Consider the following 13,985-nt stretch of genomic DNA (forward strand, 5'->3'; position numbering starts at 1 on the left):
TCTATATATAGGGTGCCTACATTCTGCATGTGCAAATGGCTTTAGATACTTATTAGGTCCATAAATTACCATATCACTGATTTACTCATTTCTATATATAGGGATGCGGGTGGCGCTGTGGGTTAAACCACATAGCCTAGGACTTGCTGATCAGAAGGTTGGCAGTTTGAATCCCTGCAACGGGGTGAGCTCCCGTTGCTCGGTCCCTGCTCCTGCCAACCTTGCAGTTTGAAAGCACGTCAAAGTGCAAGTAGATAAATAGGTACCGCTCTGGCGGGAAGGTAAACGGCATTTCCGTGCGCTGCTCTGGTTTGCCAGAAGCGGCTTAGTCATGCTGGCCACATGTCCCGGAAGCTGTACGCCGGCTTCCTCGGCCAATAAAGCGAGATGAGCGCCGCAACTCCAGAGTCAGCCACGACTGGACCTAATGGTCAGGGGTCCCTTTACCTTTACCTTACATACAGCAGTGGTGTTTCGTGTTGCGTAGGCTCCTATGATGTAAGTCATTTGCCCCGCCTGCTAGCCTGCTCCCTAAAATATCACTGGTTTGCTCAATTCTATATATAGGGTGCCTACATTCTGCATGTGCAAATGGCTTTAGATACTTATTAGGTCCATAAATTACCATATATCCAACACAAGAAACAGGGGCAATTTGTTGTTGACAAGGACAGCTGGACATATCAAGGGCCCCGTTACCTTCAGTAGCCTAGATCCTAACAAACCTAAATCCGGCCCTGCCAAAGGGCACTCCCGCCCGCTTCTCTTTCACCGGGGGGGGGGGGGGACGAGGCACGTGGGAAACCAAAGCGGTGATGTTGTTCACCCGTTAAGGGCTAGCCTTGAGCAAGCGCGAGCCTTTATTCTGCCAAAACCAGAACTTTTTTACTTTAAACGAAGGTGGCCGGCGGGTGTCCTGCGGTATTTACCCCGTGCCTCCCCCCCCCCTCCGGCTCAGATCCGGAACCATTAACTCTCCCCCGCCCCTTGGCTGGAGAGGCTGGCGCGCCGCGTGACGTCATCTCCGCGCGCGGCGGCGGCGGAGGAAGCCGGCCGGCAGTTGGGTTGGGGGAGGGGCGGGTCCGGAGCGCGGCTGCCGGGCGGGCGAATGGCCAGGATGAGGCCGGCCGCGTTCGGCTTAACCGTCGTCCGGCAGTGAGTACGGCGCCCCTCACGCGGCCGCCTCTTGCCCTTGGCTCGGGCGGGGGGGGGGAGGGAGGGGGCGTCTCGGGAACGGAAAGGAGGGCTGGATTTACATATAAGCTAAGCATGCTAATTACGGCGGGGGGGGGGGACTGGATTTCCAAAATATAAGATAAAGAACCAATAAAGCCTACATACAGCAACAGTGTTTTGTGTTGTGTAGGCTCTCATTCTGCATGTGCAAATGGCTTTAGATACCTATGAGGTCCATAAATTAACATTTTAATGTATTTTAATCTTGTTTTTAAGTTGTATTCATTCAACTTGTGGATAATATCAATAAATACAAAAAAAATCAGACATTTGTTGGCATCCATCTGTCTTCAGAGACAATGGATTGTGCTAGCTGCACCGAAGTGACCTCCCCAGGGAAATAATTCATATGCTGCTTTGAGATCTGTTTAAAGAGAGGCAGAATAAATCTAAAAATAGCTTGCAGTATGTTCCTCAGCTGAGGAATGAGCCTGGCTTCCTCCCAGGTTCCCTGTTGAAATGTGCATGCAGCAAATTAAGTATTGACTTGGTTATCAGCCTTGCCCTTATTCCCTTGCTTCAGGTGGGTTGTCTGCTATTATATGAACGTTCATGCATTATAAATTCACTTATTTTCTTTTTTTTAAAAAAAGTGTTTTGGGGAGTCCATGTCTGTACATGTGCTTGTGTGTTGACTAGTGTCTGGGGTTGGCAATAGATGGTATGCGCAGTCCGCTTCAGCCACAATCTGCTGAACCATATTTTTTTTCAATTTGACCAGTAAGGAAAATAAACACCTGAATTTTACGGTGTGGCGACTTCCAGCATGGCTCTACCCCTTCCCTTTCTCTCTACCCTCCTCCTCTGTGTTATGTAAGTTGTCTCCATAAATAAGAGTTCTTTTTTTGAAAATATTTTGTCTCTTTCAGTGGGGAAACAAGATACAACAAAGAGAAGATTCTGCAAGGTGTGTGTCTCTTCTGTTGCAGCAAGAGTAATAAGTCATGCTTCATAACAAGTCACAATTGCCTTTAGCTTCAGTTCTGCACTCTCATTAAATGCTGAAATATTTTGGCAAATATTTTTGGCTTTGTCTTGTAGTCAACTGATTATGTTGCACACAGAGCCCTAATTAGATTGGGCATGGTTTTTTGAAAAAGCAGGGCAGAAACATTTTTCCGTTCAGTATCCTGAGAACAGACTAAGTCCATCACCGAGTGGTCTCAGATATCATTTCTCTGTGTGTCGCCCTGCATTTTTTCAAACATCAGGTGAAGATTTGCAAGATTAATAATAATAATAATAATTTATTATTTATACCCCACCCATCTGGCTGGGTTTCCCCAGCCACTCTGGGCAGCTTCCAACTGATTATTAAAAACACAGCATCAGACATTAAAAACTTCTCTAAACAGGGCCGCCTTCAGTTGTCTTTTAAAAGTAAAATACAGTAGTTGTTTATTGCCTTGACATCTGCTGGGAGGGCGTTCCACAAGGCAGGCGCCACTACCAAGAAGGCCCTCTGCCTGGTTCCCTGTAACCTCACTTCTCGCAGGGAGGGAACCGCCAGAAGGCCCTTGGCGCTGGACCTCAGTGTCCGGGCTGAACGATGGGGGTGGAGACTCTCCTTCAGGTATACAGGACCGAGGCCGTTGAGGGCTTTACAGGTCAGCACCAACACTTTGAATTGTGCTCAGAAACATACTGGGAGCCAATGAAGTTCTTTCATTTGTAGTAAATGTTGGAGTTGCAACGTTATTCTGTGTGCAGCTAAAGGGTTAATTCTGTTAATGTTAAAGTCAACTGAAGGGGTAGAAGTGTTGCTTAAAACCTAAGTGGCATGGTGTTTGCTGAGATAGCACATGCTCTGATTGGCTGTGCAGTTCTGAGGGAGTTTTCTTCTGTATGTTTGGTTGAATGTCTCCCTGCTGTGCAAGAAAGATAAAAACTTCTGTTCCTCCTTAAATTATGCACTGTTTTTGTTTAGTATCCTCAGTAAATTGTTAACAGGATTTATCTTCTCCCTAGACTCTGTTCACTTTAAATGCCTTTGCTGACACGGCTCAGTAGTACCTTGAAATCTGGTCATCTTTCTGTGTGACAACTTCTTTATCAGTCAAGGCTTCATAGGAACAAATTTAATAACTATTGGATACCTCCAGCAGTGTAACTGCTGTGGGTCAGTGGTTAGAGCACAAGAAAGACTAGATTGGGGTGACCCAATTTCAAATTTTCAAAACCAGAAATTAATAACGTGCCTTCCTGGGAGAATTGCAGTTCAGTTCTAACTTGGCAAGAAGAGTGTGAGACAGATGTGTTCATTCTGTGCAGAGCTACCATATTTTTCGCCCTATAGGACGCACTTTTTCCCCTCCAAAATTGAAGGGGAAATGTGTGTCTGCGTCCTATGGGGCGAATGCAGGCTTTCGCTGAAGCCTGGAGAGCGAGAGGGGCCGGTGTGCACCAACCCCTCTCGCTCTCCAGGCTTCAGGAAGCTATCCGCAAGCCTTGGGAGCCCGGCGGGAGTTCCCGCCAGGCTCCCAAGGCTCGTGGATAGCAGCCTGCAGCCCCAAACCTGGGGAGCGCAGAGGGGCGCACCCCGGGCTTCGGGCAGCTCTCTGCAAGCCTTGGGAGCCCGGCGCGACTTCCCGCCGGGCTCCCTAGGCTTGTGGATAGCAGCCTGTTCGGGGGGCCGCCCCAGCCCGGCAAGCTCTGGAAGCGATGGCGAGGTTGAGCGCAACCTCGCCATCGCTCCCAGACCCGTTCTGGGGGCTGGGGTCGGGGGAAGCTCAGGCTTCCCCCGCCCGCAAGCTCCGGGAGCGATGGCGAGGTTGCGTAACCTTGCCTTCGCTCCCGGACCCCCAGCCCCAAGGCTAAAAACGAAGCCAGGACAGCTAGCGGGATCCATCCCGCTCGCTATCATGGCTTCTTTGCTCTTTGGGGCTCGGGGGGGAAATAATTTTTTTTTTTTTTATTCCTCCCCCTAAATAAGTGCGCCCTATGGGCCGGTGCGCCCTATAGGGCAAAAAATGTGGTATTTTTAAGCAAGTGAACCCTTTCAAATTAGCAGAGTAGGCAAAAATTAATAAGAAATTTTTCCTCTGTAGAATTCAGAAAGGCCGCAGGAGAGGGGGAAGAGGCAGACATTTATGGAATTTTCAGAAGCATGCATGAATTCTACCATGCCATTCATGTATATGGTACTTTTGAGAAGAATATAACAAAAGCAAAAGCTAGGTCTCTGCTCCGACAAGATTGCATCTGAATTTGGAACATGTGGATTGGGATTGGGAAAAGACAAGGGCTATGGAATGAATCTAGTACAATTTTGATTTTTCTCTGTCTACAAACTAAGGGGTCAAGCCAAAGATTTCATGGATGGGGTTTTTGCACATTAAAGGATTCTCAGTAATTTCAGTGGAGGGACCTGATACATGTACAAATTGTCTGTATATAAGTTGATGATTGGTAAAGCAGGCTTTCCTTAATAATTTGGTCTATTCTATTTTTATTTTGACTCCTATAGGCCAAGGTATAGATGAGCCCCTCTCAGAGACTGGCTTCAGACAAGCCAATGCAGCTGGCCTGCATCTCAGTAATATAAAATTTACTCATGTCTTCACAAGTGATCTGCTTCGGGCAAAGCAGGTAAGCTTGTATAGGATGCAATTGGGATTATGCAAGATCAGACGTTCTGTAATTTCAGTTTAATTTGTTTTTGTGAGGCATCTAATTCTTTGTGAATATGAGAGATTTTATCGTCCAAGTGCCTCTCAAATTTTTCACAGCAGGACTCAAAGTACCCTTATCTTCTCCTTCAGTCCAGATGCTACTCATTGACTTGCCACTCAAAAAAGAGGCAGTATTGTGTTCTCACCTGTGTCTGATCAGATTCACAGTGATCCCAGTGGTCAGTCCCATTGATTTTCCATGGTCTCCACAACACTGATGAGGGCACATGAGAGCAGTTTTATAGTTGGCTCTGCAAAGCCAGAAAAGACTCTGCAGGAGTGTTGGTGCATAAGCATCTACTCTTCGGTTTTCACTTCTTTCTACAGCAGAGTTCCTTTTACAGAAAAGCTTTCCTGCAGCTTTTACTTCTTTATAGCATCAGCAGTATTCCAGCTATCTCTTGGTGAAATTCCCATTACAGGAATAAACACCATTTGGTTCTGTTTCTCAGAGTCTTTATTATTTACAGAAACTTTACACCGGTCATTAAGAAAGAAAACAAATAAAGCAGCATAATTTTTTCTTTTTCTAGCCATCCGGCCAGTGACCTAATGCTGACTCATTCACATACTCATTTACACTGACCCAGACTTAGTTAATCGCACTCTGGGCGGCTTCCAAAAATAAAATAAAATACTGTGCTACACCAAACATTAAAAGCCTCCTTAAACAGGGCCGCCTTCAGATGTCTTCTAAAAGTCTGGTAGCTGTTGTTCTCTTTGACATCTGGTGGGAGGGCATTCCACAGGGAGGGCGCCACTACCGAGAAGGCCCTCTGCTGGTTCCCTGTAACTTGACCTGATAAGGACACCTGTTGCTGGGGAAATTTCCCATTGCCTAGCAACTTGTTCAAGACCATTTACAAGTTTTCTTCTAGAGTATTCCAACAAGGAGCCCCAGCCATGCCACATGTTTCTGGGCAGTCTAGGCGGGCACTGCCGCTGACAGTCTCAGTCTCCCTAGAAAATTAACAGTCTATGACAATGGGCTTGCCATCAACCTCCCTAATCATATATTGATTCCCACTAGCCCACTCCATGGCAAAAAAAAACCCCAGGTTCAATCATATGTGCTGTGACTGATGTATTGAGACATCCCTGGTTCTCATGGAGGGAGGGCACTGAAGTCCCATGTTGGCATACTAGAGGAGGTCTCAGCGTGAATGTTGAAGTTCCCCAGCACCACAGAAGAGGGAGCCTCCGTCCAACACCATATCAGAGACAGTCGTCACTAGCTTGGTCAGGGTGGCTGTTGGGTTGCATCATGGGCAGTACGCCAGCAGCAACCCTATTCTCTCTCAAGTACAGTGGTGCCTCGCAAGACGAAAAGAATCCGTTCCGTGAGTCTCTTCGTCTTGCGGTTTTTTCGTCTTGCGAAGCAAGCCCATTAGCGGATTAGCGCTATTAGTGGTTTAGCGGCTATTAGCGGCTATTAAAGGCTTAAGGGATTAGCGGATTAGCTGCTAAAAGGCTATTAGCAGCTTAGCGCCTTAGAAAAAGGGGGTGGGGAGCGAAAAAAAACCCCCAGGAATCGCAAGACATTTTCGTCTTGCGAAGCAAGCCCATAGAGAAATTCGTCCTGCGAAGCACCTCCAAAACGGAAAACCCTTTCGTCTAGCGGGTTTTCCGTCTTGCAAGGCATTCGTCTTGCGGGGCACCACTGTAATCAAATAATGAATGATTCTTATTCTAGATGAGCCTGCCATTCCGTAACCACCACCACCTGATCAGTAAGGGGAGGTTGGCGTACATCCCGAAATTCTGCCAGAGGTAGTTTCAGGTGCTTATGAACCCAGTCTCCCTATTCCCCCACCCCAACATGTTTATGCAGAAACTTCTGCTGTAGCTTACTTCAGTGTTCAGGCCTGTATGGGAACTCTGAAGATTTTTGCCTGCTTGTTACTTGCAATTTCTACAATGCCACCACCACTGCTTTTAAGTATCTGGTCCGCTGCTTGCGCAGTCCGTCCAAGATCTGCTGAAAGCATTGCAGCCACCAGTGGCAAACAGAAGGGATCATATCTCTCAGTTGGGCATCAGAGCTAACCAAAGCAGCGGTTGGTATTGAGACTCTTAATCTCAGGGTCATGGGGTTTGAGCCCCACATTCGGCAAAAGATTCCTGCATTTCAGGAGGTTGGACTAGATGACTCTTGCGGTCCCTTCCAACTCTATGATTCTGTGATATCTGTCTTGCCTGGTTTGAACTTCAAGTTTTAAGCCCTTTATCTTTCATAGTGTTTGTGTGTTTTTTAAGCATGACTTGCCTCCTTAATGTTTCAGACAACAGACGCAATTCTAAAGAAGAGTAAGTTCTGCAAAGATGTTGCTGTAAAATATGATGCAAGACTCAGAGAGCGGGTAAGAACAGAAATTATTATTTCTACTGTTACATTTCTTTCAGCATTTGTGATTCTGTAATGTACGTCTGTCCATGTCAGAAATCATGTGTGCAAAGTGGCTTTAGATAGGATGAGAATATGTATGGCAGTGTACCAATTCTTGGGCGAAGATAATTTGGAGGTAGTTTTAATAGCCTTTGAATTGTTTTTGCAACTAAAAAAACTATGATAAACTCAAAAATTATGCCATTAAATGTATTTTATTTCTATTTATTATTTGTGTTTACTTCTGTTTGCCCTAAAGGCCCACCCAAAAAAACAATCTAAGGCAGGACCTCCCCACAATTAGGCAATCCACATCCACCAAACTTATCTCAATTAAGTGCCAGAAGTAATAATGTCAAAATGAAGGATCCCGTATGCAGTCAGTAATTAGGTAGCCTGCCAACACTCCCACTCAAATCAAACTAAGGACCTTCATTCCCTGGGAAAAGCAAAGGAAGGATGGAAAGAACAAGAAGCATTCAAGACCAAAAGCCCCCTTGAAAGAAGAAGAGGAGGAAGCCGAGTCGCCAAGCGATATGAATTAAGTCTGCTTTTGTCTTCTCTGTTATGCAACATAGGCCTGATTCATATTTCCCCTGTTGGGTGGCTCTTTGGCAGTTCCTACATTGCTTACCACTTCTCTGTTTTTAAGGGGAGTTAGCAGGGCATGCAGAAGATGACAGCAGGGGATAGAACCGTTTCCTCAGCATGCGCCTTTGTGCAGTGATTCCCTAAGTGCTGGTCTCTGCAGGACAGAACCTCTCTCTCTCTCTCTCTCTCTCTCTCTGTGTGTGTGTGTGTGTGTTTAAAGAAGCCTAGTATATCTTTATGGACATGGGAAGAAACTGGCATTTACTGGATTTTCAGGCCCACTATAGGAACGCGGGTGGCGCTGTGGGTTAAACCACAGAGCCTAGGACTTGCCGATTAGAAGGTCGGCAGTTTGAATCCCCGCAACGGGGTGAGCTCCCATTGCTCGGTCCCTGCTCCTGCCCACCTAGCAGTTCGAAAGCATGTCAAAGTGCAAGTAGATAAATAGGTACCGCTCTGGCGGGAAGGTAAACGGCATTTCCGTGCGCTGCTCTGGTTCGCCAGAAGCGGCTTATTCATGCTGGCCACATGATCCGGAAGCTGTACGCTGGCTCCCTCAGCCAATAAAGCGAGATGAACGCCACAACCCCAGAGTCGGTCACGACTGGACCTAATGGTCAGGGGTCCCTTTACCTTTACTATATTGGATGCTTGGCAGAAGAGTTTTCTTAGCCAGAAGACTTTTATTGTAAATCACCTTGGCAGGGCTCTGCTCTCTCCCCAAGGGATGCCTTCTAGCATCCTCAACACACTTGATTTGCATCACCGTCACCTAATATAGCCCTATTACTATTTTTTACAGAAATATGGAGCGGCAGAAGGGAGGCCTCTGAGTGATCTCAGGACAATGGCAAAAGCTGCAGGGGAGCAGTGTCCGTCTTTTACACCTCCTGGAGGAGAAACACTAGAAGAAGTAAGCAGTACTTTTCGTAGTGATTTGTTGTCCAGTATACCTGGCTCTCATGCAAAAACTTTTCTATACAGTATCAGTAGCATATATCTTCATACTGCAATTCCAGCCTTTATCTCACTAGAACTATTATTTAGTGGAATTTGCCTAATGCCGCAGAGTGGTAGCATCTCTGAAGGGTCTCTAGTTGCCATTCAGAGAAGTTGGTCTGGTTCAGAAATGTACTTGGCCTCAAAGAATGTGGCATAAGTATAACATATACCAAAATGCTTAGGAAGATGAGCTCTATCATATACAGAAAGTCACCCCACAAAGTCCCTTTTATGGTTTGTGTGCATGTTTTTCGCTCTTTTGTATGCAAGTCAATACAGTCGTACCTTGGAAGTTGAACAGAATTCGTTTCGGAAGTCCGTTTGACTTCCATAAACGTTCGGAAACCAAAGCGTGGCTTCTGATTGGCTGCAGGAAGTAACCACAGAGCAGTACAACATGTGCCACAACTAGAAAGCAACTTACGATTGCATGTGGCTGGCACTGTGTGTTGCAGTGCAACCAGCCACCCTGAAAGAAACGTTTGTTTGTTTTTTAAGTTAACTTTTAAAAAGAAGGAAGGAGGGACAGGTGATACAGGGCCTGGCACAAAAGAAGAAAACCGTGCCCCTTAATAGGGTAAAGCGTTTTTGAAATAATTTGCAATCCCTTTACTCTGTCCTTCCCCCTTGCTTTAGGTAAAAGCACGTGGCAAGGATTTTTTTGAACACCTTTGCTGTCTTGTTGCCCAAGAAGCACGTCCAGAAAATAAAGCTGAGACAGAAGGAAGTAGCACAGAAATGGCAGATGGAAGTTCTACCAGCTCATTGACCAACCACCATAGCAGACTGGAATTTAATTCCGACCGAGGTGCTGAAATACTGGATGCCAACATACTGGTTGTGAGTCATGGGGCATTCATGAGAAGCTGGGTGGGCTATTTCATTTCAGACCTGGCGTGCACTTTGCCAAGCGCTTTGTCAAAGACTGAGCTGTCTTCTGTGAGCCCCAATACTGGAATTAGTCGGTTCAGTATAACACTAGAGATGAGAGAGGACAGTAAACCTAAAATCCACTGCGTCTTTCTTAATAGAGATGATCATTTAGGTGAGAAGATGATGGCCGGGAACATGGAGCTCTGAAGCATTAAAATCACAAAGCTTATGTATGCAGTCTGTAAAAGCATATTTTCTTTGAAAGTATTTTAGTGGACTAGCCTGTTGGAAGGCAAAGGTCTTCTTACTCAGGAGGAAAACAATGGAGCTGATTCAGTTTGGAAAGTTTGTAGCAACTGATTATAGGTAGCATGCCATGCAGCCCAGTATTGCATAAATGGAAAGCAGCACTTGTTTGCTCATATACACGGCTGAAATTACCTTAACGTTTTAGCAAGTGCTGCAGTATTAACTGAAAACGTTCTACTTCTGCACAGAGAACTCTATACGGTTACCCCATGTATTTACCGGAGGATTATTTCTCAGTGGTGGCTCTACTGCAAAGCAAGATTTCACCCTCTGGAGCCATTTTGACTCCATTCTAAACCTGGCTGCTTGTTTCAATATGCATGAAGGAGCATGAGCAAAGATGGAGCGGGGGCCTCATATTTCCTCCCACCGCTCTGCGCTTATTTCTGCTGCATGAAGTCTTAAAATGGTTAAACCTGGATACGTGTGGTTCACAGCAACTTATTCACCGTAGCACTCAGGTGCGTAGCCCAGTTCTACAGAGAGCCCTGCCATTCTCATGCCCTTGAGCATGCATTTTTCCTCTGCTGTGTGAACATTTAATTTGTATAAATTAATAGGTAAAGGATTGGACTTCATTTTATTTTGTACTAACTCACTTTAAGATGTTCACGCCCTGGCCTTTTGTCAAAAAGGCTCTCAGAATGGCAAAAATCAGTATTGAGACAGTCCCTGTCTTCGGGCTCAGAATCTAAAAAGACATGATACGCAAGGAAAAAGTAAGGGGAGGGAAGAGGGATAAGAAAGCTCCAGCACAAGTTACTCTTGTCTGGAAGAACAACAACTCCTGCCCAGTGTTGGCAGAAGAACAGCAACTCCTGCCCAGTGTCAGAGACGTTCTGTTGCCTTGCCTTTGATAAAGAGCTACTTCCCCACCCCAAATTGCTTTCTTCCAGGAGCAGATCCAGGAACAGAGTTGGTGACAATGCATAGTGTCCTCATGTGTTTTTGGAATCTGATGGTTATGTAATGTAATCTTGACATGCTGCTTGTCACAACTAACATTAGTTGAAGTTGCAGGCTGCAGAGATTAGGTGGGTGTATTATATACAGTGGATTAACTGGAGACCTCTAGGGCCACTTGCCAACCCAAGAGCAAAAGAGCATTAGTCCACTTTTTGAAAACAGACCAGTGCCACACCCAATCCACTCCAAGCACTTCAATTCCCCCCCAAATTTAGTGTCCCAGGACCAGTCATGGTTCATTCTGGGTGCTTCCAACCAGTCACTGCTGCCTCCGAAGTTCTGTTCTGAGACAGAGAAGCTGGGAGAAGTTTATGCAGTGCTAACTCAGATCCAAGATGGTAAACAGTGGAAGGAGTAGGTGAGCAGAAAGCAGGTTTGTCGCTTGCTTTGGGTTAAAGCAGGGGCAGGGAGCCATGAGAAGACCTTTTGGCGGCTGGGCTGGGCGAAAAGGACTTCCTTTCTCTCAGCACAGCACAGAGAGGCTCAAGTGTGCTCTGCCACTGTGCCCCCTATGCCACCTCTTGTCTACCCCACCAGCCCCAATCGACACCAGCCACCAGGGCCTACACACAGTGGAGAGCACATCCTCTTTCCTCTCCAAGCAGTTGTCTTGGATAGTTCACACCAGTGGACCCAGCAAATTTCCCCCAATGTTGCATCTTAGTGTAGAGCATCTGACACATAATGTTATATCCTTTAGGCTCCTTTTCTCTATTTCTGCTTTCTCAGATGATAGTAAAGGTGTTTACATGACTACCTCCTATCAGTGAGGGGGAGGTGGGCGGGAGAAGTTTCGTGAAACACTTCATTGCTCTTCCAGTGGCCCAGATGCAAACAGCTCATTTATTAAGCGAAATAAGGTTTGAAATAAGAGTTGCCACCTCCTTTCCCTAAGCAGGTTTCTCCATCCTTTATGGGTTTGCCAACTTTTGCTGGCTACCACTGCTTTTCTAGCTGTAGCAACGAATGCATTTTTGAAAAAAGATGGAAGAAGTTATGAATTAGGGTTGCAACTAACCACAGCGCATTATACGATACCAAAACATGATTTGCCTGTTAAGTGCTCAGTTGACATGGGAAGCATTTAACACAACATGTTCAACCCAAAGATTTTTGTTAACTAAATCAAAATAGTGCTGTCCCATTGACTGACAGCAGTCAGTAATGCCTCACTGAGAGGGCATCTTTCCAACTGCATGGCACGCCCCCACCTCGAAGAGCAAATGAAAATCTGAATTAGATTTATCTGACTTAAAATTGGCATGTCTCAGATATCCCCTTCCTAGTAAAGGAGCATGCATTTTGCCCTATACTGGGTGATAAAAATCATGCTTCTCATTTTAAGGGAGATGTAGAAATGTCCTCTTTCAGTCTTTTTTGATATAACCAGTGTGTTTCAGGAGATGTGTGTGTTAAACTTCAGTTTGCTGTGAGGTCTGCACATCCTGGTTTACACAGCAGGTCCGCTTTTAGGGAGAGGTCTGAAAAGTGTTCCGCTTTTGGACTACATGTGTACCAAATTTCAGTCCTCCCTCTCACGTGGAAATACCATAAATTCAATATCTCCATTTGCATGGATGAGACCCACAGAAATAGTAATCAAGTCTAAGGAATTTTACATGCACACACACACACACTGCTTTTCAACCCCCTGCCATTCTCCCCCCCCCCGATATCAACTCCCTAGAGATTACCCTTCCCACCCCATGCAACTAGGAAGCTCATTATTCACCCAACCATTCGCCTTCTGAAGCCAGTTCTTCTCTTCTACAGTCCTACTTTGCACCTTCCCTGCTCCTTTTGTGCAGCCCCCCTGCACACAAACAATGCCCACACATTGCAGCTGAGCGCCTTTTTCACCTTCCACCCAAATACAAAGCCTGCATCCCTTCCTGTTCTTCAGACCCCTTCATGTTGCTGCTTTCGTCTTCAGCCTCACTTCCCCCTTTTTTGTAACTCCCTTTGCACTGCCTTTTCCCTTCTTCTTGCATTTCTCAACTCTTTTACACACATCCACTCTTCTAGCGTGCAGCCCCCTTTTCACACACCATTGGCACCTGCACTCCCTTTCCCCTCCCTCCTCCTTGCTCTCCCTTGCACACAGACCACCTCCAGTTCTGTGCTTCTCCCTCTCCTCTATTCTGCAGTCCCCTTGGCGCATGCACTCCAAGCTGATGTATGTATGTATGTATCTTGAAGTTGAATAGACTCTTAAGGCTGTCAGCTCAATCAGAGAATGTTAAGTTCAACTGATGAATATTGTACATGTGTGGATGTTTGCTTGTTAATAAAGTATCTGTTCTACATTGAATCTGGAACTTCCTGTTGTAGGCGACACACGGTACCAAGAGTGAAATCCATGATTGTGGGAAGGTATTATGGAATATTTGAGGGCTCTGCGTCCTTTATCTCTCTCACATGATGCTGCTGAGCCATGGAGGAGGGAGAAGTTTAAACAACAACAACGATCTTTATTACGGTCCAGAGACCCAACAAATCGTTACAAAGCAATACACAATTCATACAGCCTACCTCCAGGTTAAACAAGCATTTTGTTCAGAATATAGGGATCATTGGTTCTTGCAACCACCGATAAAAACTGCCACTGCTAATGTTCTAGCATTTGTCCAGTCTTCCAATAGGAACCTGACATAGTGAGCCCCTGATTTTCCTGGGAAAGGTGCCAGCAAGGGTAGTATCAGTTCAGCCCTGGCTTGCTCGTATTTTGCACAGTGCAACAAAATATGTTTTATGGAATCGATGTCTTGAGCACACGAGCAAAGTCTGCCCTGGTAGGGAACTCCTCTCAACCTGCCATCCAACACTGCAGAAGGAAAGACATTTAGTCTGGCTTTGGTGAAAAGCCTTCAATAGTTTGGTACTGTCAGGTTTTTAATGTAAGATGTTAACTTAACGACATGCCCATATTGTACCCCTACTGCCAGCGGACT

The 13,985-nt window shown here is 45.8% G+C and overlaps 1 protein-coding gene across 3 annotated transcripts in view; it reads left to right on the plus strand.

The window, feature by feature from the left end:
- The first annotated feature begins 1,028 nt into the window (after positions 1-1,028).
- TIGAR (TP53 induced glycolysis regulatory phosphatase) overlaps positions 1,029-13,985 on the plus strand; it is a 28,578-nt gene continuing 15,621 nt past the window's right edge. Inside the window, exons 1-7 of one of the 3 annotated variants that reach the window (XM_083440946.1) lie at positions 1,029-1,155; positions 2,106-2,143; positions 4,703-4,824; positions 7,190-7,267; positions 8,687-8,797; positions 9,523-9,726; positions 10,257-13,345. In XM_083440946.1, the coding sequence (XP_083297072.1) occupies positions 1,109-1,155; positions 2,106-2,143; positions 4,703-4,824; positions 7,190-7,267; positions 8,687-8,797; positions 9,523-9,726; positions 10,257-10,364 (708 nt within the window). In that variant the 5' untranslated portion in view covers positions 1,029-1,108 and the 3' untranslated portion in view covers positions 10,365-13,345. Of the gene's footprint in view, positions 1,156-2,105; positions 2,144-4,702; positions 4,825-7,189; positions 7,268-8,686; positions 8,798-9,522; positions 13,346-13,985 lie in introns of those variants that run through there. The other 2 variants (XM_083440947.1, XM_083440945.1) reach the window with 2 other exon arrangements.

This window comes from Podarcis tiliguerta, assembly GCF_965153285.1.
Source record: "Podarcis tiliguerta genome assembly, chromosome: 5".
Classification (NCBI taxonomy): domain Eukaryota; kingdom Metazoa; phylum Chordata; class Lepidosauria; order Squamata; family Lacertidae; genus Podarcis; species Podarcis tiliguerta.